This window comes from Pseudoliparis swirei, chromosome 15 (genome assembly GCF_029220125.1).
Source record: "Pseudoliparis swirei isolate HS2019 ecotype Mariana Trench chromosome 15, NWPU_hadal_v1, whole genome shotgun sequence".
NCBI classification, from domain to species: domain Eukaryota; kingdom Metazoa; phylum Chordata; class Actinopteri; order Perciformes; family Liparidae; genus Pseudoliparis; species Pseudoliparis swirei.
In genome coordinates, this window is record NC_079402.1 from 3,971,605 (window position 1) to 3,997,557 (window position 25,953).

Sequence of the window (25,953 nt, forward strand, 5' to 3'; positions counted from 1 at the left end):
GGGGAAAGCAAGATCCCGATTCCATGCAGGTGCTTAGTTTCTATGGCAACTGGGATTTTTGCCGTCGAGTCTTTTCAGCGTGTGCGTGTGTGTGTGTGTGTGTGTGTGTGTGCAATCGCAGAGTCTGCTTAACGAGCAACAAAGTATAAAGAAGACCTGATGAAAGAATGAGTCGTGGTAAAAATAGTCGAGTGCATCACGAGGAGGAGCTGGAGCATGCTGTTCTCTTGTGTCATATGGCGTCATGTTTTGGAACACAGTGGAGTAATACACTCTTTAAAAAAAAATACGTTTATGTTCTTTATATATAGCTGAGGTGATTTTTTTTTAAAAGCCAATCTTAATCCTGGCCCACAGCGCTATACACAACCATTCAAAAGTTTGGGGTCACTTAGAAATGTCCTTATTTTTCAAATCACAGTTTTTTTCAATGAAGATAACATTAAATTCTCATAAATATATTGTTAATGTGTAAATGACTATTCTCTGGTGTTTAATGAGGTCTCTACAGAGGTGTGTAGAGGCCCATCTCCAGTGTTCTAGTGGTACATTGTGTTATCGCCTTAGAAGACGAACGGAGGGGTAGAAAACCCTTGAAAACCCTTTTTATGTGAGCGCAGCTGAAAACAGTTATGCTGCTGAGAGAAGCTTTAAAACTGGCCTTCCTTTTTAGCCATAAGTTTGAAGAACAACATTAACATTAATAAAAATCATTATTTCTAACCTCATCAATGTCTTGACTATATTTTCTATAAACGTTGCAATTTATTTGAAAAATAAAAGTGTGAGTTTACATGTAAAACACCAAATTGTCTGGGTGACCCCAAACTTTTGAACGGTGGTGTATGTTGAGATGAATCAATGTTTCATCACGTCCAATGTGTGGAGAACATCCTTTTTGTGTTTGTCAAGGCGTTATAAAAAATGTACATTGCGGGGAACCAAAACACTGAAGAGTCTTGCCTCCGTGCACCCCGTCTCTAATGTACTTTTTTTTTTTGGGTGGTCTTTCTTAATTAAGCAAGATCTCAAGATGGACGTGCCTCTCGTGTTAATCGAGCCAATGCATTCAAAGCATGTGAGCTTCAGAAGCTGCTATGATGCAACCAACATGCTGGCAGATGGGGCGACATCCAGACTGACGAGAATACAACAACAACAAAAAGTCCAAATCTGAAAAGATGAAACCGGGGTCAGAGTGGATGACCCCTCATCTCCTTGACCCGCCAGTTGCATCATCATATATATGGCTTACAGCCCACGTTGGGGGAGGGGGGGTCTCCTCACGTCTTGTGCCTTGAGGGGCCCCCTATGGGGTTCAAGTGGACCAGCAAAAGAGAGAGACACCTCGCTGACATCACAACCACGGCTACTGAGCTATACGGCTATTCAGGATGGTGATCCTTCTTCATGTGGAGCGACAAAGATGTGTTTTTTTGGGGCTACGATAGTTACAGTCATCGGGCATGCTTGCAGAGGGAGAGAGGAGCAGTGTGGCATGTGGGTGAGGGACACTGACACTCAAGTCCATTGATATCCAATAATATAAAAGAAGAACATTTATATAAAATCAAAAATAATGGTCGAAAGACTGGGGGATGGGAAATATTTCAATCGGAGCATCTCTCTTTTTTTTCATTGCGCTAAATTCTGTTTTTATTTGTCCACTTTAAGCCATTTAAAAATAATTTTTGGTCCACAGGTCTCCGAAAAACCAGCATCCAGAACCCCCCTTCTATTGAGAAAACCTCCAGTGGAGAGTAAAGGTGGTTCGGTCCAAGAAACATCCATAAAAATAATAAAAAAATTACAAAAATAAGACAGTTAACGTAAGAGAAAGAGAGAGAAAACAGGAGGTCAAATAATAATCAATCAATTCTATTGAGATAACCTCCAATGGAGAGTAAAGGTGTCCAGGAAACATCCATAAAAATAATTAAAAAATTACAAAAATAAGACAGTTAACGTAAGAGAAAGAGAGAGAAAACAGGAGGTCAAATAATAATCAATCAATTCTATTGAGACAACCTCCAGGGGAGAGTAAACGTGCTTTTGTCCAGGAAACATCCATAAAAATAATTTTAAAAAGACAGTTAACATAAGAGGAAGAGAGAAAAACAGGAGGTCAAATAAAAACACACAATAAAGTTGTTAACGTCAGCTTAACCCTGTTAGCTTAGCTGAGTTCATCTCCCCTATGAACACATGCAGAACACAGTGTTAATGCAGATGTGAGGATGTCCGCGCTAACGCCAGAGATTATTGTGTGTGTGTTGTTTTTTAATTTCTCTCTTTAATGCCAGATTTGATCATGACTGCAGGTCTCTGGTTGGTTAGATCTCCCAAAAAACGACTTTTCTTTCAACTGAACTGCGAAAAGGAAAAGGAGGAAAAGCAGACGCTCTCATTGTGCTGCAACAACGGAGTCAAGCGAAGGTAAAGAGACGGAGATTTAGCCCAAAAAAGGAAAGAGAAGCGTCGTGTTGGAAACACAGTGCGAGTCTGAGGCTTCAGGTCTTGAGTTTGTAGTTCATGAGAAGACAACAACAAAAGAAACGATAAGGAAAGAAAACGTCAAAGAAGACGCCGCCGCCGCCTGCAGAAGACACCCTGAAAGAGGCATGCACAGGTCGGACCACGAGGACACCGGGGAATAAACGAGAATCATGACAAAGAAAATATGACAAAGTAAAAAGATCAATCCATGGGTGTACTCCTGAAATAGACATGTTGAAGAAAATAAAATAAAGGTAAAGATAACACAGTAGGTTTTTTTTGTCTTCCCGGGAGGAGGACTGGCCATCGCGACGACCTGGGAAATGGATTTTGGAGAAAAAAAAGAAATGACAAGAACAACAACAACAACAGGCGCATGCACGTCAAACCCAAAAAAGAAAGGCGAGATGAGAGAAGACTGAAGAAACCCAAACGGAGAGAGGAGGAGGGGGGGGGGGGGGGTTGGTGCAAAGAAACGATGGATATTAAAAGGATATACACAAAGGGATCAAGCAGTCAAAAGGACAGGACACAAACACAGATATGTATCTGGTACGCTTTAGTAACGGCACACACACACACACACACACACACACACAGCACAACGACAGCACACACACCATTCGCCAGAGTCCACGTCCAAAAAACCAGACGCAGGGAGGAAGAGCAGCCCAAGACGAAACACCACCAATGGCTGCGGACTGCGTGCTTTTGTCCCCCAAGCCCCGCCTCCAGAAGGCACACGCCACTAATCCCCCCTAAACAAACAAAAAACCTCAAGGGACGCCGCCCCCCCCCCCCCCCCTTCGCCAAAAATCACCCAGAGCCGAGCTCCTGGCCTGACCTGAGTCCCTGCACTGACGCCCTTCCGGCCTGTCGAGGACCTGCAGACGCTGAATGGTGACGATGGCTGATCGATGGGGGACAGACACGCGGCGGGGGGGCCCCCGGGGGCCCGCGGCGCCGCGGCGTATGGAAATGGGCGGGCGGGTGAGTGGAACATGGGACTCCCTCGCCGTCGATACATGGAGATGTAGGCAGAGGAGGACAGAGGAGGAGAAAGGAGAGGAGTGACAGAGGAGGAGGAGGAAGACGAAGAGAGGATCATAAACAGGGGGTGGGGGTGGGGGGGGGGGAGATGTGGTCTTCTCCGTCTCCTTACCGTGTCTTTGGAGGACCTACGTCTCTTGATGCTGGAAGCCAGGGTGGTACTGATGGACCTAAAAGAGGCTTTCTTTTGGGGGTCGGGCTCTGCTCTACCACTTTTCCTATCCTAAAATGAATATATGTAGAAACATTATTCATGTCCTTCCGGCGTGGGGGGGGGGGGGGGGGGATAACCGTGGTTTTACAGTCTCACCCGCTCCGCCCTTCCACCACCACCACCACCACCACCACCCCAGTATAAGTCACCTTATTTCACAGTGTCTAAATAGAGGGAGGGTCAGACTAGGGAAGTGTAACTTATCGCCGCCATGAGAGGACGAGACAGAACTGGGCGGAGCCTGTTGGATGTGAGGGTGGAGGCAGTGCGTTCAGACGGGAGGGCTTTGGTTTACATAACGGTGGTCCTCTGAGAATTCACCCCTAGAGAATGCATTGGAATGAGGGATGGCTAGTCAAGATGTCAGTGGGTGTGATACCTGCGTTATATTCTGCCTGAACACACAGGTGCAACTTCCTCATCTCAAATACACACAAGTGGTATTACATCAGAGTGGAAAACAGCTAAAGAAATGACCAAGACATGTCGAGAAGCCGCTCTGTGCTCGGGTTGTGGCCCGAGGTCAGAGCGCTGGAAGACATCGCGATGCATTCAGGGTCAAAAAATAAGTAAATAAAAAGATATAACAATAATATATTAAAGCAAGAGTCAGTTTTAACCGTACCCTTTGAGAAGATGGCGAGCCCATTTGGTGCCCTCCCTCCCTCTTATACCATTAGTGCCCCACAGCTACTCTAACTGGGTGTTTGTGTGCAACAATGTAATAAAAAATAAAAATAAAAATAAAAAAGATAACAACTCATATTAAGGTATTCTTACATCCTGAGTCTCTAGAGAGGAAGAGGGCTGCATAGGGGGAGAAAAAAGGAAAATAAAATAAATGTCCATCCTTGATCGTTATTACTTTAAAGATGATCCTTAAGCGAGAAGCCAAGGGAACCAAAATAAAAGGGCGCATGTAGTTTTTAAAAAGAAGACTAGCAAAGCAAACATCCACATCCAAAGCCAGGCAGGTTGATAAAAAACTCTCATAAGCTGCGGTATCGGAGGCCATTAAAATGCATATCAAAGAGGGAAAACAACATTAATTTAATAAAGACATTATACTTGAACGCGGTATAATGGAAATTCACCCCACACACAAGGGGGTGGGATGGAGAATGAGGGGAGAAAGTGCATGAGAAAATTAAAATGAAAGGTTGTGAAATTAATGTTGACCTGCAGCAAGAAGTCAAAGTGCAAAATAAGAAGAAGAAGAAGAATGAATTTTATATTCAGTAAACTTGATTTCTAGATGATCTGAGCAGATGGAGGCTGAAGGCTGCCATTTAAAAAAGAAAGACAGAAAGAAGCGATCTAAGGATGTGAGAAGAGTTCATGAAGGATGAGGATAGTTGCAGTGAGGGGGGGGGGGGGGGGGAGGAAAGAAATAAGTAATTAAACACAAAACAAATAGTATGACGAATCAATCCTGGCCAGCACATCCTTTTTTTCTTTTCTTCATCAGGTCACATGACTAGGCAAATTTTTTGGGGGGGGGGGGGGGGCACATTTTCATCACCCTTCACCCCCCCGCCAGCGCTTCCTCTCTCAAACCCCCTGAACGACTGGATGTCAGGTGGTGAGCGGGCGTGGAGGATAGATGGGGTGGAGGCGGGGCGGGGGGGGGGGGGGGGATGATTGGCGCGTGACGTCACTCTGGGTTCTATTGCAGGAAGTTGACGGAAAGTAAAAGACGCATTTCCTGTTGGAAGATGACATCTCATGTTAGTAAATGGAAGGAAGTCAAGACCCGTGAGCCGTGAGCGTCTCATGGATCAGGGAGAAGAAGAAGAAGAAGAAAATAATCAATGCCTCTTTTTAATCTTCACTCCCCCCCCCCGTCCCCCCATTTCTTATACGTGGGAGGATATAGGAGTGTGTGTGTGTGGGGGGGGGGGGGGGGCTGAGCCCCGATGAGGCGGCTTGCGTGTGCACATACGCGGCATGCTGGACCGTCAGATGAAACGCCATCACACACACACACACACACACAGTGATCATCATCATCATCATCATCATCGTCATGGAAACCCGTAAGCCAGACGTGTGCGTGCGGCCTCTTGGTGTCGAGCTCAATGCAAAACGTGAAGGTTCAATAAATCCTGAACGATGAGGTCGTGCAACGCGGTCGGCGGCGTCGGCGGCATCGAAGACCGCGTCGGCGTCGGAAGGCCGATCCCTCGGCGTCGAGGCTCGGCTTCGTGACGGGGTAAACACGGCGGGTGGTGGCGGAGAGCGGCGCGCTCCACTGACGACGCCATTTCTTCCGCATCGGGGAGGCGGAGTCTGTGCGGCGGTTCCCGTTCGGTACGTTTCGAAGCGTAGATAGCTGCTATGTGACGTACTGCCTTTTATTAGTATTATTAGTAGTAGTCGTAGTCGTATTTATTCTTACGCATCCGTCACAAAAGAGACAAAACGGTATCCCGAGTGTACGTGAAGCAGCAGCCCCTCTTATGTTAAATATATCTTGTGAGATACATTTAGATCATAAGGATTGAAGTCGGCCTCAAACAGGCTTAATTGATGACGTAGCTCCGCCCCCCCCCCCCCTCTCCCTGAAGAACAGCATGGTGGTTGAGTTAGGACGTCGGGCATGAACAGATTCCAGGTCAGAAGTGCCCGTTCTCTCTGGTCTCTGGTTCTACGTGTTGAAAAGGTGCGTGGGCGTGCGACCCCGAGGCGGCGTGCGCTCTACGGGCGGTTTGCTTTCCACACGAGGGACGCTCCGCGACATCCGCCGGGTCCGGGTCGATGGCGGAGACGCTCTCTCGGAAAAAAAAAAAAAAGGGACATTGATTTTTCTGACAGGCACTTTGTGATTTCGTACTGTACGCGCCGCGACCTCCGAGCCGTCCAATCAAGGGAGTGAAACCATCAAAAGAGGGAGGGAAAGGGAGGGTGGGACGGTCGGATTGAGAGGTCGTGTTCTTCGTCGGCTGAGTGGAGGAACTCACTGCTTTAATGCAGCTCGTAAAAGGGTCGAATGAAGCAGGAACAATTAATTCACTCTTCGTAATACTCATGCAGATGACCTTCAAATTTGTCTTCGATACCACCCAGGCGAAATCAAACATTCAGTGTTTTCAATTTGGGTGAGCTGGCCCTTTAAATGTACACCCGATTCTGCTTGCATCCCATCGCGTGATCGTAAATCACTTGTTGATCTTTTTTTACGCGAGGAAATTTTGCTCTTTTTTTGTTGTTGTCCCACGTCATCTGACCTCATGAAGGTGTACAAGCGCCACAGCAGCAGCCTCAGAGGACGCTCGCTCATGCCATGGACGTGGAAGGTGAGGTTTGAATAAACATGACAAGGCTAATTGACCCTCCTGTTACTCTAACAGCGAGAGCTGACATGGGGGTGGGGTGTGTGTGTGGGGGGGGGGGGGTGAGAGGGTGGATATGGCTCCGCTACTTAGCCCCATACTAATGAGGGGGTCCCGGCCGCAGCTTGACTTCCACAGGCCTCCTGAGTGTCCTGCAGGCACACACACACACACACACACACACACACACACACACACACACACACACACACACACACACACACACACACACACACACACACACAGGCGACGTTTGGCCTCTGGGAACCTGTTAGGATATCTGCGCGGCGGGCCACAGAGGATGCCTTCATTGTCATTCACGAAGGCATCGGAGATCACAGTGTTTTCACGCGGGCCGGTGATCTCGGCGATCAAAAATAGAAAAGCTCCCAAAAAAGAGGGGTCGAGAGACGGGAGTCCCCGCCCCCGCCCCGCCCTCCCCCGTAAGGAGGCGGGGGCTCTGTCGGCCCTCGGCCTTTTCCACCCTGGATGTGAGCGAGCGGAGGGGATCAGTCCTACCTGCAGGTTCTTCCTCCAAACATTGACCGCCGCAAAGGCGAGCTGCATCTGCTTCCTGCGGGCGTCTTTATGCCGCTTATAGGCGATTTCAATGAAGATTAGGAAGATCCCTGCAGCTATTCCTCCTGCCACCAGCATGAAAACTCCTGTCGGAAAGAGGTAGAGGTGGAGATGCGTGAGTTACTGGTTCGACGACACCGAGCATGGATGCATCGTCACGCTCGGAGGCCGTCCCTATTTTTTTGTCCAAGAAGCTCCGACTGACCCACACGATATTAACCGAAGACCACGACCGCACAACGCCACGACCACAAGATACACACGAACGTCACGATAAAGAAAAGAAGGCATTGGGCAAAAAAGACCGACAGTTCCGTACTACTGCAGTTTTTGTCCAATCACTTTTTTAAACGCTTTCTCTCTTCGCCTGAAGGACCGTACCTGCCATGTTTTCAAAGGTGAGCGTGGCTGGGGCATTGCTCCGGGAGTCACACTCCTGGTATCTCACCCAGGTTTTATCTAGGTCTTCCATAAAGCCGTTCTCATGAGAACTGCAGGGGGGGTTAGGGGGTTGGGGGGGGGGGGAGTGAGAGGTGAGAAAGTTAATACGAGCACGCAGGATACGGCGGGAAAAATACATGTGAGCCGCTGACTCTGAGGCGCTCACTCCCAGAAAGAAAAAAATTTATAAGCCGCTCACTCCTTTAAAGTAAAAATAGAAAAATATATATGAGGCGCTCATTCCTAGGAAGTAAAAATATATGAGGCTCTCAATCCTAGAAAGAAAAAATATAAAATATAATACAAAATATTCAAAAATATATGAGGCGCTCACTCCTAGAAAGGAAAAATATAAAAAAATATATGAGGCGCTCACTCCTAGAAATAAAAAATATATGAGGCGCTCACTCCTAGAAATAAAAAATATATGAGGCGCTCACACCTAGGAAGTAAAAATATATGAGGCGCTCACTCGTAGAAATAAAATATATAAAAAAATGTATGAGGCGCTCACTCGTAGAAATAAAAAATATATGAGGCTCTCAATCCTTGAAGTACAAAATATTAAAAAATATATGAGGCGCTCATTCCTAGGGGATTAATAAAGTATATATCTATCTATCTATCTATCTATCTATATGAGGCTCTCAATCCTAGAAATAAAAAATATTCAAAAATATATGAGGCGCTCATTCCTAGGAAGTAAAAATATATGAGGCTCTCAATCCTAGAAAGAAAAAATATTAAAAAATATATGAGGCGCTCACTCCTAGAAATAAAAATATATGAGGCGCTCACTCCTAGGAAGTACAAATATATGAGGCGCTCACTTCTAGGAAGTACAAATATATGAGGCGCTCACTCCTAGGAAGTAAAAATATATGAGGCGCTCACTCCTAGAAAGCAAAACAAATGACACAGCAGGACAGGAGTGTCAATGTTTCTTAAATTAACTCGGTTATGTCACCGTCTCTTAACTTTTAGTTTCTTTTAACTCGTCTTGCTCTGTGTTTTTTTGCTTGTAACTATGCGTTTCTTGTGTGGCTGCCTGTCTTGTTCAGGTCACCCGCGAAAAAAGAGATGTTTAATCTCATTGGGTTTTACCTGGTTAAATAAAGGTTTCATAAAAAATACTACTGACAGTTGTACCGACACAACGTGGACACAGACACAGGAGAAATGGGAGATACAGCCACAGAAAGTCGATGTATTGGTTGACTTTTAAATACTCAGTACGTGACCGAAGAAGGTATATTGACGTTAAAACAAAAAAACAGTCATCGGAGCTCCGGCTGGGACGCACCTGAGAATGGCCAGGGACACGTTCTGCTTCCAGGGGCTGTCCTTGCGCATGCCGATGCCAAAGCCCGAGCGGAAGAACAGCTCTCCGGTGGTCACCAGGTCGCACTTCTGCGAGGCCTCGAACTCCAGCACCGCGGAGTCCCAGATGAAAGCATGCAGCTTGCTGTGGAGGGGAGGGGGATGGGGGGGGGGAGGGGGGGAGGTTACGGCGCAATAACAGCACAATGATTTACATACCCATTTATAGCCCCCGCCCCTTTCTCTCTCGCTCTCTCGCTCTCACACACCAGATCGTGTGTGTCATTCAGCGATTACCAGCAATCTCTACCGCTGCTTATGGCGAGGGCGCGGCCCCCCCATTGGATTCCCCCCAGCTCAAAGATGTTCGTCTGGGTACAACCTGAAAAAGGGTTGCTCCTCCACGCCAATGTTAGCTCCACACCGGCTTCCTGTCCCTGGCGTCTGCCGTGGCCCCGGGGGGGCGATGGACACCCCGGATCAGGAGGGGAACGCCACCGCGGTGAGTCCCGCCCCTTCCTCCTGGTCCCGGAGGTCCATGGCCCTCCCCCCACCGAGCTGCCTGGCCCTGGTCTGTGTGTCTGTGAGAGGGTTGCGCAGGCCGGGCGACTCGTGCCTCCGGTCGGCCCGGCCCGGCCGAGACTCACTTGTTGCGCACGGCTTTGATAGCTTCGGCGGCACTCTCATAGTTGTGCTTCTCCATGTGGCGGTACATGGTGCTAAGCTCCACCTGCCGCCGGAAGTAGATGTCCACGGAGCTCTGCTTCACCGTGGCGTAGATGAACTTGTCGGATGGGTTCCTCAGCTGCACGAAGAGCCGGGGGACAAGTCACGGTTGAGTAATGACTTCATTTACATTTACACGACCGTTCAGAAGTTTGGGGTCACCCCGAACAATTTGGTGTTTTCCATGAAAACTCACACTTTTATTTATCAAATAAATTGCAAAATGAATATAAAATATAGTCAAGGCATTGATAAGGTTATAAATAATGATTTTTATTGTGTTTTATCTTGTCGCTCAAAGGAAAGCCAGTTCTATTTCATCCTTCCTGACCGCCAGAGGCGGTGCTTAGCACTGGATTTCTTCCGTCTCGAGCATACGCAGGTCGAGTCTTAATGACAACAAAGTCACATGTGACCTCGGATGACCCGCCCATTGGGTATAAGTTCCGGTGTCATTCCGAGATCAGTCCTTTTTCATCTTCTCGCAAACGCAGGCTAACGGAATCTCTAAACTAGCATCAGCTGAAAGCTGAAGTTGTACAGAGGTTTGTCTACAGCTCGTCGCGTGAAGCCTTGCGACCAACCGGTCGGAGTTGCGATCCCTCGCCCTCCAGAGGCTGCGACAAGCTTCCCCCCGGGGGGGAAGACGGCGCGTTTTTCCTACGGCTGACTATCGAGTCAGGCGGGAACGCAACAGGTCTACCGTTCCTCACCAGGACCTCCATCGCGGCGTCAATCGGGTGAGGCGTTCAATTATTATCAATGATTGCAGTTCACAGTAGCAGAGCGCTCGCTGTTGCTAACTGTGGGCTAAGCGGAGTGTCTCCGCTCGGCGTCGCAGGCTGCGACGCGGGCGTGACCAGCTCTCTGTAGCGACTTGGATAGCGTGCGCTGACGCCGGTGGCATCACCGCCGGGCAGAGTTAGCAGGGTGCCTAAGTAGGCAACTCGGGCTAACGGAAGCCACGCTAATCCCAACAGCTGCTCCGGTCCTACAGGACCCGGGTCACAGTAGCGGAGTGCTACTGTTGCGACCCCCAGCAGCCACAGCTACCGCTGGTGAGGCCAGCGTCCGCGCTCTACCCTCGCTAGACGGGCTGTCTCCGTCCTGCTCCATAGGACCTGGGCCACAGTAGCTGAGTGCTACTGCTGCGCCCCTAGCTGCTACAGCTACTGTGCTAGTGAGGACAGCGGTGTTTTTGGGACACCCTCACTTCACTAGACGGGCTGTCTCCGTCCTGCTCCACAGGACCTGGGCCACAGTAGCGGAGTGCTACTGCTGCAACCCTAGCTGCTACAGCTACCATACTAGCGAGGCCAGCGTCCGCGCTCTACCCTCGCTAGACGGGCTGTCTCCGTCCTGCTCCACAGGACCTGGGCCACAGTAGCGGAGTGCTACTGCTGCGACCCTAGCTGCTACAGCTACCATACTAGCGAGGCCAGCGTCCGCGCTCTACCCTCGCTAGACGGGCTGTCTCCGTCCTGCTCCACAGGACCTGGGCCACAGTAGCTGAGTGCTACTGCTGCGACCCCCAGCAGCCACAGCTACCGTGCTAGTGAGGACAGCGTCCGCGCTCTACCCTCGCTAGACGGGCTGTCTCCGTCCTGCTCCACAGGACCTGGGCCACAGTAGCAGAGTGCTACTGCTGCGACCCTAGCTGCTACAGCTACAGCTACCGTACTAGCGAGGCCAGCGTCCGCGCTCTACCCTCACGAGACGGGCTGTCTCCGTCCTGTCCTACAGGACCTAGGCCACAGTAGCGGAGTACTACTGTTGTGACCCCCGGCAGCTATAGCGACCGTGCTGGTGAGGCCAGCGTCCGCGCCCTACCCTCACTAGACGGACTGTCTTTAACCCGTTCAGCGGGACCCGGGCCACAGTAGCGGAAGACAGGGTCCCTCCAGAGCCATGGCTAAATTTGGCCCTGCTGACTGTAGTACCTGCATGACCCCTCTCCAGCTCGAGGATGGCCATGACCTTTGCCCCTCTTGCCTTGGCCTCGAGCACCTGAGGAGGGCCTCTCAGAGAATCGTGCATGAACTGCGGCATTATGCCATACGCAGTAAGGGCATAAGACTGGCAGAATTGGAACACCTGAGCGGCAGGCTTGACCTCTCTCCGTCAGGCCAGCCAGGCCCATCCCAACCGAACCATTGCAAGCGCCGGCTTTCGGTCTCTGGGCGCTTCCCCAAGAGGGCTAAGACCGCCACGCTAGTCTCTAGCGTAGAGCTGAGGGCGGCGGAGCTGGCGCAGATGAAGTCCCTTCTCCGGGCCCTCCACCCGAGTGTGGTGGAAACTGAAGTATCAGATCCACCCGCGGCCGAGCAGTTCTCGGAGGAGGACGTTATCTCGGTGACGGCATCCGCCAACCTCTTCACAGAGTACAGCGACGGGCAAGACACCCAGGCTTCCAGGCCGGGTTCCCACCTCTCAGTCCAGAGTCGGTCGGAGGGGGAGGAGGCTCCATCGGGTCTGTCATGCGCATGGCCCTGGCACGCCTTCAGCTGGATATACAGCAGCCCAAAACCCCACAGGTTAGTGCGTTCTTCAGGCGCACTTCCGTCCGCCACCTTCTCTGTCCCTCCCTCCGAAGATTACCTAAGGGAGTTACACGCATGCTGGAGAGACACCCGTGCTCATTCCGGCCTTGACCGAGGGCGAACCCTGGCGTCCATGCAGGACGCGGCCAAGTATGGTCTTGGCGCATGCCAGCCATTGAGCCAACTATTGCATCCCTCATAGTTTCCCCAGAGGAGACTCTAAGACCGGAGGCCAGGTGCCCTCGGCCCCAGTGTCGGGCCACGGACGAACTGCTTTCCCAGGCCTACAACACGGCAGCCCGCATGGGCCGTATCGGTAACTCCCTCTCCCATCTCATGCTTGCCCTCTCGGAGTCTCTACAGCAGGATACTCCCGACGCCTCCTCTATCAGCCTCAGTGATGCGTCACTGCAGGCGTTTGGCCTCATGTCGAGGGAGCTCGGGCGCCTGATGTCCACCCTGGTACAGACCCGCCGCCAGGTTTGGCTATCACAGTCACACCTATCGGAGACCTGTAGAAGGACCCTCCGCGCTGTCCCAGTCGAGCCCGGGGAGATGTTCGGATCGGCCGCGCTCCAGGCGCTCCAGCGAACTGTGCAAGCCAGTCAGGCCAGGCAGCAGTTCGCTGATCTTCGCCGTGCCACGCCCCACCCGGCGGGCATCCAGGGCCCCGCCGGCCCCAGAGACCATTGCAGCCCCGCGCTCGCCTTAATAGTCAGCGCAGGCCTCAGCACCCCGCTGGGAGGCCAACCCACTCACAACGTGCGGTTTCTGGCGGACTCCCCAGACGGTTTCCAAACCCTGGGATTACCAGCCGCCCCCCCACAGCCACTAGAGGCAGGGGGGGCAGGAGATGAAGTCTCCGGGCCGGCCGTTGGGTTTTTCTCCCAGCAGCAGATCCGCTACTGGGCAGCTCATGCCCCAGACCCATGGGTGGTGTCCACCCTAGCTCAGGGCTACAAGCTCCAATTCCGACGCCGGCCCCCAGCCTCCGGCCGGGTCAGGATAACTACCATCGCCGACCCGGCAAAAGCCTTAGCCTTGAGCCAGGAACTTGCCAAACTCCTGGCCAAGGGCGCAATCGAGGCGGTAGACCCCCTGTCAGAGCCCAGGGGGTTTTATTCAACCTACTTCCTCGTAAGGAAGAAAGAGGGCGGACTCCGCCCAATCCTAGATCTGAGGGGACTCAACAAGTTCCTGAAGGTCTTGCCATTCCACATGCTCAGCACGGCAGACGTCCTTCGTACCATCTCCAGAGGGGACTGGTTCACGTCGGTCGACTTGAAGGATGCCTATTTTCATGTCCCCATTGTGCCTCGTCACAGACAGTTCCTTCGTTTCGCCTTTCAAGGCCGTTGTTTTCAGTTCAGGGTGCTTCCATTCGGACTCTCCCTTTCCCCACGTGTGTTCACAAGATGTGTTGCGGCTGCCCTTTCCCCCCTGCAGTTGCAGGGCATGACGGTAATGCCGTATTTGGACGATTGGCTGATCTGTGCACCATCCCAAACTCAGGCTGCACAAGACACCACCCGCCTTCTCTCCCATGTGGCCCTATTGGGCCTCAGGGTGAACATGCAGAAATGCTCTCTGCGCCCGTCCCAGAGCATAACCTTCATCGGTGTAGCTCTGGACTCAGCCGCTATGAGAGCCCGTCCGTCACGCCGGCGTGTCGACGACATCCTCCGTAACCTGCCCCTCTTCCGAGGGGGCAGGCGGTTGCCCTACATTCTCTTCCTTCGCCTGTTGGGCAAATTGACAGCCGCCTCAGCTGTCATTCCCTTGGGTTTGCTGTCACTGCGGCCTCTACAGAGATGGCTGAACAGCCTCCATTTGGAGGTCACGTGCCACAGGCACAGGAGAGTGGAGGTATCACAGCAGTGCCTTCGAGCCCTATCACCATGGAGGGAGAGGGCGTACCTGTCGGGGGGTGTCCCCATGGGTATGGTCCCGTCCCGGCGGGAGGTCGTCTGGACGCCTCCCTCTCAGGGTGGGGCGCAGTGTGGCAGAACAGGACTGCTCAGGGGCAGTGGTCCGCTCAGGACCACACCGAGCATATCAATGTCCTGGAGCTGCGGGCTGTGCACCTAGCACTCAAGCAGTTCCTGCCATTCCTGGCTGGGAAACACGTACTCGTTCGGTCGGACAACACCCCGACCGTTTTCCACATAAACCATCAGGGTGGCACCAGGTCGGCAAAGCTGCTACACGCGGCTTGCGCCCTTCTGACTTGGGCAGCCCCTCACCTGACCAGCCTTCGGGCGATGTATATTCCAGGGAAACAGAACCAGATTGCAGATTCCCTCTCCCGCCACAGACCCCCACCGGGGGAGTGGCGGCTCCACCCAGAAGTGGTGCAGAGCATCTGGGGTCTCTTCGGCAGGGCGAGGGTAGATCTTTTTGCCTCGGAGACGTCAACCCACTGCTCCCACTGGCCGAGGAGGGGTTTGGCCCTTTCAAAGCAGCGCCTATCCCACTGGATTGTGGAGGCCATTGCCTGTGCATACAGGGCGAGGGGCCGTGCCCTGCCATGCGGCACGAGGGGCCATTCTACCAGGAGTGTTTCCACATCATGGGCAACCCTGAGAGGGGTCCCAGTGGAGGATATATGTGCCGCAGCCTCCTGGGCATCACCAAGCACATTCACCAGGTTCTACAGGGTGAACGTTGCCACCCCTCACCCACTGGGGGTGGTTCTTCGTCCAGAGTCCTCTGCCTGATCCATACACGGTAGGCTCCCTGGTTTTCCTCGTGACTCTGTTGGTACAAGTCATCCAGTGCTAAGCACCGCCTCTGGCGGTCAGGAAGGATGAAATAGAACGCAAGTTACGTATGTAACTATGGTTCTATGAATCCTGGATGACCGCCAGAGTTCTTGGTCACTCGGAATCTCGTGAGTTCGCGAGAAGACTCCGTAGGACTGATCTCGGAATGACACCGGAACTTATACCCAATGGGCGGGTCATCCGAGGTCACATGTGACTTTGTTGTCATTAAGACTCGACCTGCGTATGCTCGAGACGGAAGAAATCCAGTGCTAAGCACCGCCTCTGGCGGTCATCCAGGATTCATAGAACCATAGTTACATACGTAACTTGCGTTTTATTGCTTCTCTCACCAGCATAACTGTTTTCAGCTGCGCTCACATAAAAAGGGTTTTCAAGGGTTTTCTACCCCTCCGTTAGTCTTTTAAGGCGATAACACAATGTACCACTAGAACACTGGAGATGGGACTCTACACACCTCTGTAGAGACTTCATTAAACACCAGAGAATAATCATTTACACATTAACTATGTAGAGAGAGTATTTATGATTCATTTTATGTTATCTTCACAGTGCGTTACTATGAAAAATAAGGAAATTTCTAAGTGACCCTAAACTTTTGAACGCTAGTGTATACATTTTATTGTACTCGTCAGTATGGTCTACGTTCGCCCCCTGCACTCACCCTGGGGTCGTTGATGCCGGTGATGCGCTCCTCGGGCCTGTCCAACACCAGGAAGGCAGCCAGGTTGGCGGTATAGGAAGCCACTATGATCATGGCAAATCCGGCCCACACCATCCCCAGGATTCTCGCTGAGAAGCTGCGCGGTGCACCTGTGTGGTGAGTTCAAGGTTCAACTTTACAGCACGGTAACTTCCAAATGTCTAATTGGATGAGTCGAGCTGGATACGACGTATAACCCTCAATACTGCTACTTACATATACTGTTGTGGTGTGTCTTATCCTTTACTGTTTGCTATTGTTTTATGTTTTTATGTTTATTATGGTCTGTCTAGGGACTACAGATGCAAATTAGATGAAGCTAGAATCTGGTACAGAGCATCAAGTGGTGACATTTATGTTTTAACTGTACATGGTCCTTTTAAAATAAAGATAGTAATTTTAATTATTTATTTATTTTTTATTATAAAATAATTAAATATTATGACTTTAAAAAATGTGATACCAATGATCAATAACCTATTTTATTATAGCTTTGATTAATTATAATAAACCCTTTATATTTGCATATACAAGATTACATAACTTTTACAAATAAATTCAAATATTGCCCTTTACAAAATACCAGAAAATTGGAAAGTAAATGAAACAAGCCGAGGCAGCAGGTGTAAACTGTAGAAACAATAAAAAGAAGAACAGAAGACGAGCCGCACCAGCTTCTTCCTTTGCAAAAATCTGATTTGAAAGGAATTAATGTGTCACCCTGAAAAGAAGAACATGAAAGAGGAGCCACAAACGCCTTCATTTGGTCTTTTATATTACCGTGAAACCACAGAAAGAGCACAGAACTCAACAGAGTGACCGTGTTCTGGGAGAAAAGCAACATTTGCTCTTGAAAAAAGGTTCATTCAAAGATGTTCATCAATTATTTTTACCTTTTTCTTTGTCATCTCACCTTCTCCGATACCAGAATTCAGCAACACTCCCCAGGAGAACCACATAGCAGAGGATAAGGTGAGGGCGTCTTCCTCTTCCTCTTCACTGTTTACTTTAAATCTTCCAAATGGGCTAAAGGGAAGAAATTGGGTGGGTTGCAGAAGATAAAATGAGACACCGCAGAGAAACCTGTAAGAGGGGAAAGGGGGGGGGTGGAGAACCCTGGCGACCCCAGGCAGGAGGGGGGTGGGAAAGGGAGGGAACACGAGCGAGCAAAGCGAGAGAAGAGAGGGGGGGGGGGGGGAGAGACACACACTGGCGGAAAAGAAAAGAGAGACAAAGACGACACGGCACAGAGCGGTGGGATGGGTCGGAGACAATCTTCACCTCCGTCTGCCTCCCAGTCCGCACCGAGGGAAGATCTGCAGCGCTCTGGGGTGCATGTCCACACACATGCATTCACCCATTCGGTCGTGAGTCGTGATACAGACATATGGCCGCACACACACACACACACACACACACACACTCTCACACACTCAGGTCCACCCCTTGTACCTGAACCGGTCTAGTAGGTAAAGCATCACCGCCACCACATGCACCGAAAGACCCACCAGCAGCCACAGCGTGCTCTGGAACGGCTGCATGAACGAGTCCAGCGTACTGCGAGGGATTTCCTAAAAAACACACAACGCAAGTTAGGATTCCGTCGAGAATTCGGCAGATTTTTTTCCCGGTGACCTTATGTTGACCCACGTATTGTTGTTTCAGTGACAACCCATGTGCACTTCTACATATTTTGCTATATTTTTGGTCTTTTAGTGTCAGAAGTTTTGCTCTTTGAGATTTTCTTTGAGTTGTGTCGTCGATGGCAACGCACCTCGAGGTGGCATTCGGGGGCGACTGAGGGTCAGAGGTTAGCAAGTGCGTCTTTCAATCAGGGGGTTGGCGGTTCAATCGCAGCCCGAGTCAATGTGTCCTTGAGCAAGACACTTAATTCTGAATTGCTCCCTGTGGCTACGGTGTATGAATTTAACATTTAAAGTGTCTTTGAGTAGCTTAAAAAGCGCTATATAAATTAAATGGATTATTAGTTATTTATTTTAATTTCAAGGTACTTGGTCATGGCTGACTTACCTAAAAAGTCAGAACTGCCTCATAATAATAACAAATAAATGAGCACAGTGGGCTAAGTGATTATCAATACTTTACAATAAATGTGTAAATGAATGAAAACTAATGGAAATAACCCCGTTGGACATTTAGCATTTAGAAAATACAGTGTGATTTCTTTGCAAAAATAAATTTATTGACAGTAGATGCACAAGGGATTTTTTTTTTTTAAACCTTAGAACACAGGAGTCAAACACAAGGCCCGCCACATCACCTCACGTGGCCCCTGACGTCTTGAAAGACACATGATCCCCTTTTCTTTAAGAAATTGAAGAAAAATATCCTGCGCTTTTATTTTGAAGGTTTAAACTTAAATGGATTTATGTTCTAATATTAGAGACATCTTCCGGTGTACAATATTTCTACACTCAAATAAACAACAATCAAATGCAAAGAGAGTTATTTAACACTATGTTAGAGGTGTTTATAAAGTGTTTCCGGCCCTTTAAGAGGGTGGCCATGATGCTGATGTGGCCCACGGTGAAAATGAGTGTGACACCCCTGCCATAGAAGGTATAGAAGATTCCTCAAGTGAACGATGCATGCAACTCCGCAGTGGTGGTCTGACTCCGTGGAGCCGCGAGTGGGCTCCAGGTGGACACTTACCTTTTTAACAAGGATGGTGAGGCCTTGATATTTAAAGGGTTTGGAGAACTCGATGTACTGGGCTCGTTCGTTGTTTATAGTCAGTGGGGCTACAATCATGTCGGCCAGGCCCCCCAGGAGCTCGCCCATCATGCCATTCCACTCTTTCTTGTTACTGTTGTTCACCTGAGGCCCCAAAAGGAAAGTGTCAACATGAGAAATCAGCCATCACACCCGCTGTCGACCTACAGAATAGTTTTCCAGGGTTTTGAAGGACTTGGGTTAAGCCCAGTGGGGAAAGAAGTTCTTGGCGTGTCTTACATAAGGGAGCCTGCTTATTTTCTGTAATTGATAGGATCATGCATTCATGCTTTGAGGACAGGCGTTTTCTGGGTTAGAGATGAGGGAAAAAATGTCTTTTAAGATAAAGAAATGAGCTGAAACTTGATATAAAGCTGTGTTAAGCCGAGGGGAGCTGCAGATTGAAGTCATGAAAAGCGACTTCTTTCACATGGATTTGAGTTATAGCCTTTAAGCTATTGTGTGAATTCATTGGAGGACGGGACTTTGATGTTTTATTGTTCGCACGTCGAAAATGACGGTTAAGAGCTATGAAAGAATATTGATCAAGGGATTTAAATGAACCAACGGTTAGCGTTGAAAAGTGTAAAAAACAAGTTACTTATTGTCAAATAATAGAAACAATATAATATATACCTATATTTAACACCGGTAGCTATTGAAGGATACATATGACGCACATTATAAAATGTACAACTAGAACGGGCACTCGGTAGAGCGCAAACCTTCGCATATCACAAGATTGGGCATTGAATTATGAACATGTTGGCATTAGTTGCATGCCAATTGGATATAAATTGACCACGCTATGGTAAAAAGAAGATTTTGACCTTTACATGACCTTGACCTTTGACCCGATCGATCCCAAAATCTAATCAAATGGTCCCCGGATAAAAACCAATCATCCCACCAAATTTCATACGATTCGGTTTAATACTTTTTGAGTTATGCGAGGAACACGCATACAAATAAATAAATACACAGCGATCAAAACATAACCTTCCGCATTTTCAATGCGAAGGTAATAACTGTGCGCATATATTCTCGCCATTAAAATGTTGTTTTGCTATTCGTGATGATGCAATTTTGATGATTATGTTATGAAATCTGATTGGACGAGCCCTAACCAATGGCCAAACCCAGAATGGTTCATGTCCTCCATCAATTCAATGCACTCCATGTAGCTATAACACGCAGGTTGTGAAGGGAGATAATAGATAATATCACAAACATAATATACCTCTCCAGTGTGTGATAAGTAGTCCATATTAGCCTTAACACTACTGACTTAGAAAATACCGTAATACCTTTATAACTGCCAACAAATCCACCGTTAAGCTATAAGCTGGCCTACGCTGAAACATGTGAGTTAAATGGTTGCCATGAGATAACCGTGAGCTAATGATGGCGCGGCTGTGTCCAGTCGCCGTCGCGGCAGCTCCGCGGAGATTGTGCGCTCTTTTAGTTTTTGTGTTTATTTTTAATATTTTCTTTGCCACAAACACATCGGCACTAACAACATACGACCGCAGCACACTTTTGGACATAAACTTTTGCGCAAAACAAGGGTTTTTGTCCACTTTTTCCATCGATCCAGCGTGGCGGCAGAGATTGTCTGGCGAACCACAACAACAACAGTGGAGCCGCTACTACGGGAGCAGCGAAAACATCGAGGAAGCGGGCGGAATTCGGAACAGACTGAGAGTTCAAGCCCACCGTCCACCTTTGCCCAGCATCCTTCTTGCTAACGTCCAGTCTCTGGAAAATAAGATGGATGATTTTAGGGCAGGATCAGATTCAACAGGACATGCGGGATTGTAACATCTTTTGTCTGGCGGAAACTTGGCTGACCCGCTGGTGCGGATCGAGTCATATGCCCAACCGAGTCCTTCTCTGTTTTCCGTGCAGACAGAACGGAAGAGTCTGGTAAATCTAAGGGTGGAGGGTTTGCTTCATGACAAACAACATGTGGTGTGACCCCAAGAACATTAAGACTCTTTCTCGTTCCTGCTCGCGAACCTGGAACATCTGGCGATCTCATGCCGTCCATTCTACCTTCCCGGGAGTTCAGCTCGGTCATCACCACAGCCGTCTACATTCCACCTGGCGGACACCGGCGTAGCACTATCGGACCTACATGATGTGTTATGTCGGCATCAGAACAAGTATCCCGCAGCGGCTGTGGTGGTGGCTGGGGACTTTAACAAGGCAAACCTAAAAAGTCATGCCGAACTTTCACCAGCACATTACGTGTGCTACCAGAGGAAAGAACGTTGGACCACTGCTATCGCCATTCAAGAGAGGCTACAAGGCTGTCTCTCTCCCTCCGTTAGGAAATCAGACCATGCCGCCATTTTCTGCTTCGGAGTATAAACAAAGGATCGCGGGGAAGCGGTAGTGACGAGGCGTAATGCGGTGGTCTGACCAATCAGAGGCTGAGCTACAGGGCGCTCTCGTATCGTCGACTGGGACATGATCCAATCCAGTTCCAGTGGCGTCAGCGAGTTCTTGAGTAGCAATGAGCCTCATAGCACGCTAACGGACACCATCGTCCCCACGGTAAAGTTAGGGTCTTTCCTAACCAAAAGCCGTGGGTTGATAGATCCATCCGTGAAGCTGTGAGCGCCCGTACTGCTGCCTATAACTCCGGTCTTGTATCCGGCAACATGGGCAGTACAAGGCAGCGGTCTATGGACTGAGGAGGCGGTGAAGGACGCCAAAAGGAGGTACCGAGACAGAGTGGAATCACAGATGGAGCAGCGCGACACCAGGCGCCTATGGCAGGGGCTACGGACTATCACAAACTACCAGAGCAGACCCGCGCAATGGTGAGTGCCGGCGCATCCCTAGCGGACGACCTGAACTCATTTTATGCGGTTTGAGGCTAGCAACAACAGCGCTAGCTCGCCGCTAACAACAACACCGTTAAGCGTGGCGAGGTGAGTTCTACCGCTGGGGATGAACACACACTCTCTGTGACCGAGCACAGTGTGAGGAGGGCTCTGTTGAGGGTGAACACCAGGAAAGCTGCAGGTCCAGATGGCATATCTGGGCGAGTACTGAAGACCTGTGCTAACCAGCTAGCTCCAGTGTTCACCACAATATTCAACCTCTCCTGGCTGAGTCCGTGGTCCCCGCCTGCTTCAAGAGATCCACTATTGTCCCTGTGCCCAAGAATGCTTCTCCAGCATGTATGAATGACTACCGACCGGTGGCCCTCACCTCGGTGGTCATGAAATGCTGAGAGGCTGATAAAGGACTACATCTCGCCTTCCTCCCTTCCTCCATGGACCCGCTGCAGTTTGCTTATCGCCCAAACAGATCCACGGATGATGCTGTCTCCCAGGTACTGCACACCACTCTCTCATCTGGACAGCCAGAGGGGGCTATGTGAGACTGCTGTTCATTGATTATAGTTCAGCTTTCAACACCATAGTCCCCTCAGACTGGCGGCAAGCTGATTGAGCTGGGACTGAACACCCCCTGTGTGCTTGGATCCTGGACTTCCTGACCGCCAGGCCACAGGTGGTCAGGGTGGGCAGACACACCTCAAATCCCTCACCCTGAACACAGGATCCCCCAGGGTTGCGTCCTCAGCCCCTACTGTACTCCCTGTACACACATGACTGTGTGGCCAGGTTCAGCTCAACACCATCATCAAGTTTGCGGATGACACAGTGGTGGTGGGCCTGATCTCCGACAACGGCGAGAAGGCCTACCTGGAGGAAGTTGCTGATCTGTCACTCTGGTGCCAGGACAACAGCCTCATCATGAATGTCACCAAAACTAAGGAGCTGATTGTGGACTTTAGGAGGGTACAACAACAGAGGCGTACTCACCACTGGGGATTAACGGGACTACTGTGGAGAGGGTGGCGGGTATAAATACCTGGGAGTCCACATCACCGAGGATCTGACATGGTCAACAAACACAGACACTCTGGTGAGAAAGGCAAGGCAGCGCCTCTACCACCTCAGGCAGCTGAGGACATTTAAAGTTTCCCAGAGGATCCTTCAGTCCTTCTACTCTGGAGCTGTAGAGGCGTCCTGACAGGAAGCATCACAGCCTGGTTTGGCAACTGCTCCGCTCAGGACAGGAAGGCTCTGCAGAGAGTAGTGCGTTCGGCTGAGCGCACTATTGGAACTACACTCCCACCCTGCAGGACTTGTACACCAGGAGGTGCAGAACCAGAGCCGGCAGGATCATGAAGGATCCTCACCACCCCAACAACAGACTGTTTCAGCTGCTGCGGTCAGGCAGGCGCCTCCGTAGTCACGCTGCAAGAACAGAGAGACTGAGGCGGAGTTTCTTTCCTCAGGCCATCAGGATTGTGAACTCCGACCTCACCAGGACCCCCACATAGACCCACACAACTGCCCCTCTTAGGCACACACACACACACACACACACACACTTACTGTAAATATTGTGTTGTTTTTTATTTGTAAATAGTGTGTACTTGTTGCCCTTGCACATTCCTGCTGAGCATTGCCACTTTCATTTCACTGCACACCCTGTGTGTGTATGTGACAAATAAAACATCTTGAATCTTGAATCTTAAAGGTCACTGTGTTGTAAATATTTATAAATAGGTTTAGCGAGCTGTTTGGGGACGACGTCATCTTTAATGAATAATCAGCCAATTTGTAGTTGAGCCGAAGCTAAAATTGTTCTCCAATCTGGTTTCCATTTTATTTCGCTGTTGTATTTTCAACTAGCACTGCTTCTAGCCATCGGCGGGATTTTTTTTAAATTTAAATGTCATTTAGATTTAAGTCTGAAGGAGAAGAACTCCATCACCGACCAATAAAAAGAACGTTTTGAAGTATCGATGTGGCGGCTGGGGCGTGGTTAGGCTCAGCTGTGGAGGGGAGCGGCGAGAAGAGGCCTAATTGGCCTCAGCTGCAGGGAATCAGCTGATTAGTGTCTATCTGAGTCTGCAGTCGTATATCTTTTACTGCTGCTGAGCCTAACGACGCCCCAGCCACCACGATCGTGTTTGACACTACTTTTCTCGATAAACACATTCTTATTTCATCCCTGGTAGATTTTCCAGTTGTCTTTGTGTGATATTATGTTCCTTTCCCATCGCAACCAATGTACACGACGAAATTGAATCCAACACTCGTCGTTTAGTGACGACGTAAAAAAAAAAAAACCGATGCGCAAGTTCACCCGCTGGACATTTGTTATCTTTGTTTCTCTGCTTTCTGACTGCTTGTTGCTTCAGCTCTGATGTTGTCATATCGTCTTTCAATGTTCATCTGAAGTTTTCAACCCATGTGCATTTCGACATTTTTTGCTGACCAGATTTTTTGGTAATTTTGTTTCAGAAGTTTTTCTCTTGACTCTTGAGAATGTTATCTTTCTGCTTTCTGCTTTTTGCTTCAGCTCTGACTAATTGGTGATGTGGGGTAAGAAATAGTGGGGGTAAAAAATTCAAGAAATTGACGTCTCGGAGTGTGCGGGAAAGCGTGCGTCCCGTGCCTCATGCAACAACAAAAAAGAAGCTTTACGACAAGACGCGGCCTTTGAATGCAACACTGACCCGCTCCTGAGTTCCGAACTTCCCATCGGCCACCAGGTGCACCTCATAGGTGAAGTTCATGGTCTTAGCCAACTTGATGAGGAGATCAACACAGAATCCGTAACAACATTGGGGCACAATTGGACGTCCTGTAACAAAACCAGCAACAGTTGCAAGTTACAATCACTCTTGGGGAAGAAAAAAAAAAAACCCGCTGCGTTTCTTTTTTGGGGGGCGGAATCCAAAGGCGGCGCACGGAGATTGAACGAAAAAATGCGTGACGGTGCACTGCAGCCGACCACGCACGCACACGCGCACACGCACACGCACACGGCATACAGACCAAGCATGTCCCAGCATCCCAACAAACCACTCACTCTGAATGGCACACTCAGCTACATGCATACATAAATAGATACCTACTGCATATATATGTATGCATCTCCAGTGGGTGTTTTGGCGGGTGCAGTAATAGCACAGTGATAGTAGAAACGTCCCTGATAGGTTACCTGGGATGGTCTCATTGGGCCCAGTGCAGATAACCTTTTTAATTAAGACTCCGTTTAAAGTCATTTCCTCCTTGCATGTTCCGTCCAGCTGAGTGGGTTTCACATACACAAATGGCTCCTGGTGTATCGTCACTATCTACAACAGACGGGACAGAAAGCTGTTTATCACACAGTAAGAGGTGGAGGGTCCTGATTTCAACGAGAGAGAGAGAGAGAGAGAGAGAGAGGGGAAAGAAGTTGGAAGAACCCGGCAGGAACACGAATACCTCCCGGATGAACGTAACAATATCTGACAAGGATACGGGTGAGATGGTCTTTTTTTGGCAGCCCCTGTGAGAAAATTTGAAGGGGTAAAAGTCACAGTAAATATATCACCGCTGCCTTTTTAAGAGCGTGGGTTTACTCCCCCCCCCGCCCCCCTCAGGGGGTCCGCTCTCGATCTGCGTGGACAAAGAGTGTCACATGGCGAAGCGAAGGCAGCCCCCCCCCCCCCTACCTTTAATCGAGTGGACATCTGGAAGCCCCGCGGTTTCTCCGTCTCTCCTCCGGGCCAGATGATCTTCCTCTGCGTGTTCATCACCACCTGCGAGCAACACACACACACACATTGCATCATAGGTGAGTGCTGACAGGCTCCAGCACAGTGGGGGAGCATCACTAATGAGTCCGCTTCATATAAGCACAGCTCCGCGGTTCTTTTCATCGACTCCATCGACATCCGACTTATGAATCATACCTGAGGGGGTTTCAGGAGCTCGTTATTACCCCACCCATCAGCAGCGAACACAGGTGCTGGCCCCGTTTATATATCACCAGCATCAATTACAAAATATCATTCGGCCCGAGTACTTTTCCCCCGCAGCTCTCATCCCACAGTCTTCATCAGCAGAGGGAGTTTATTAATTTATTAATGAACTGGAACCTCAAATCATTTACATTTCATATCATGCATTCCGGTTTTTCAGTGCATCACGTCTGTAACTGAGTTTTTTTAAACTAA

The 25,953-nt window shown here is 49.5% G+C and overlaps 1 protein-coding gene across 3 annotated transcripts in view; it reads right to left on the reverse strand.

Moving 5' to 3' along the window:
* grin1a (glutamate receptor, ionotropic, N-methyl D-aspartate 1a) overlaps positions 1-25,953 on the reverse strand; it is a 48,350-nt gene that overhangs the window by 2,288 nt on the left and 20,109 nt on the right. For 2 of the 3 annotated variants that reach the window (XM_056432489.1, XM_056432488.1), the window contains 11 exons: positions 25,450-25,536; positions 24,954-25,089; positions 24,466-24,593; positions 18,858-19,022; positions 17,637-17,755; positions 17,098-17,210; positions 16,146-16,294; positions 10,080-10,237; positions 9,416-9,577; positions 8,053-8,162; positions 7,612-7,757 (listed from right to left, as the gene is read on the reverse strand). In XM_056432489.1, the coding sequence (XP_056288464.1) occupies positions 7,612-7,757; positions 8,053-8,162; positions 9,416-9,577; positions 10,080-10,237; positions 16,146-16,294; positions 17,098-17,210; positions 17,637-17,755; positions 18,858-19,022; positions 24,466-24,593; positions 24,954-25,089; positions 25,450-25,536 (1,473 nt within the window). Of the gene's footprint in view, positions 1-3,658; positions 3,770-4,540; positions 4,568-7,193; positions 7,245-7,611; positions 7,758-8,052; positions 8,163-9,415; positions 9,578-10,079; positions 10,238-16,145; positions 16,295-17,097; positions 17,211-17,636; positions 17,756-18,857; positions 19,023-24,465; positions 24,594-24,953; positions 25,090-25,449; positions 25,537-25,953 lie in introns of all 3 variants that reach the window. The other variant, XM_056432490.1, reaches the window with a different exon arrangement.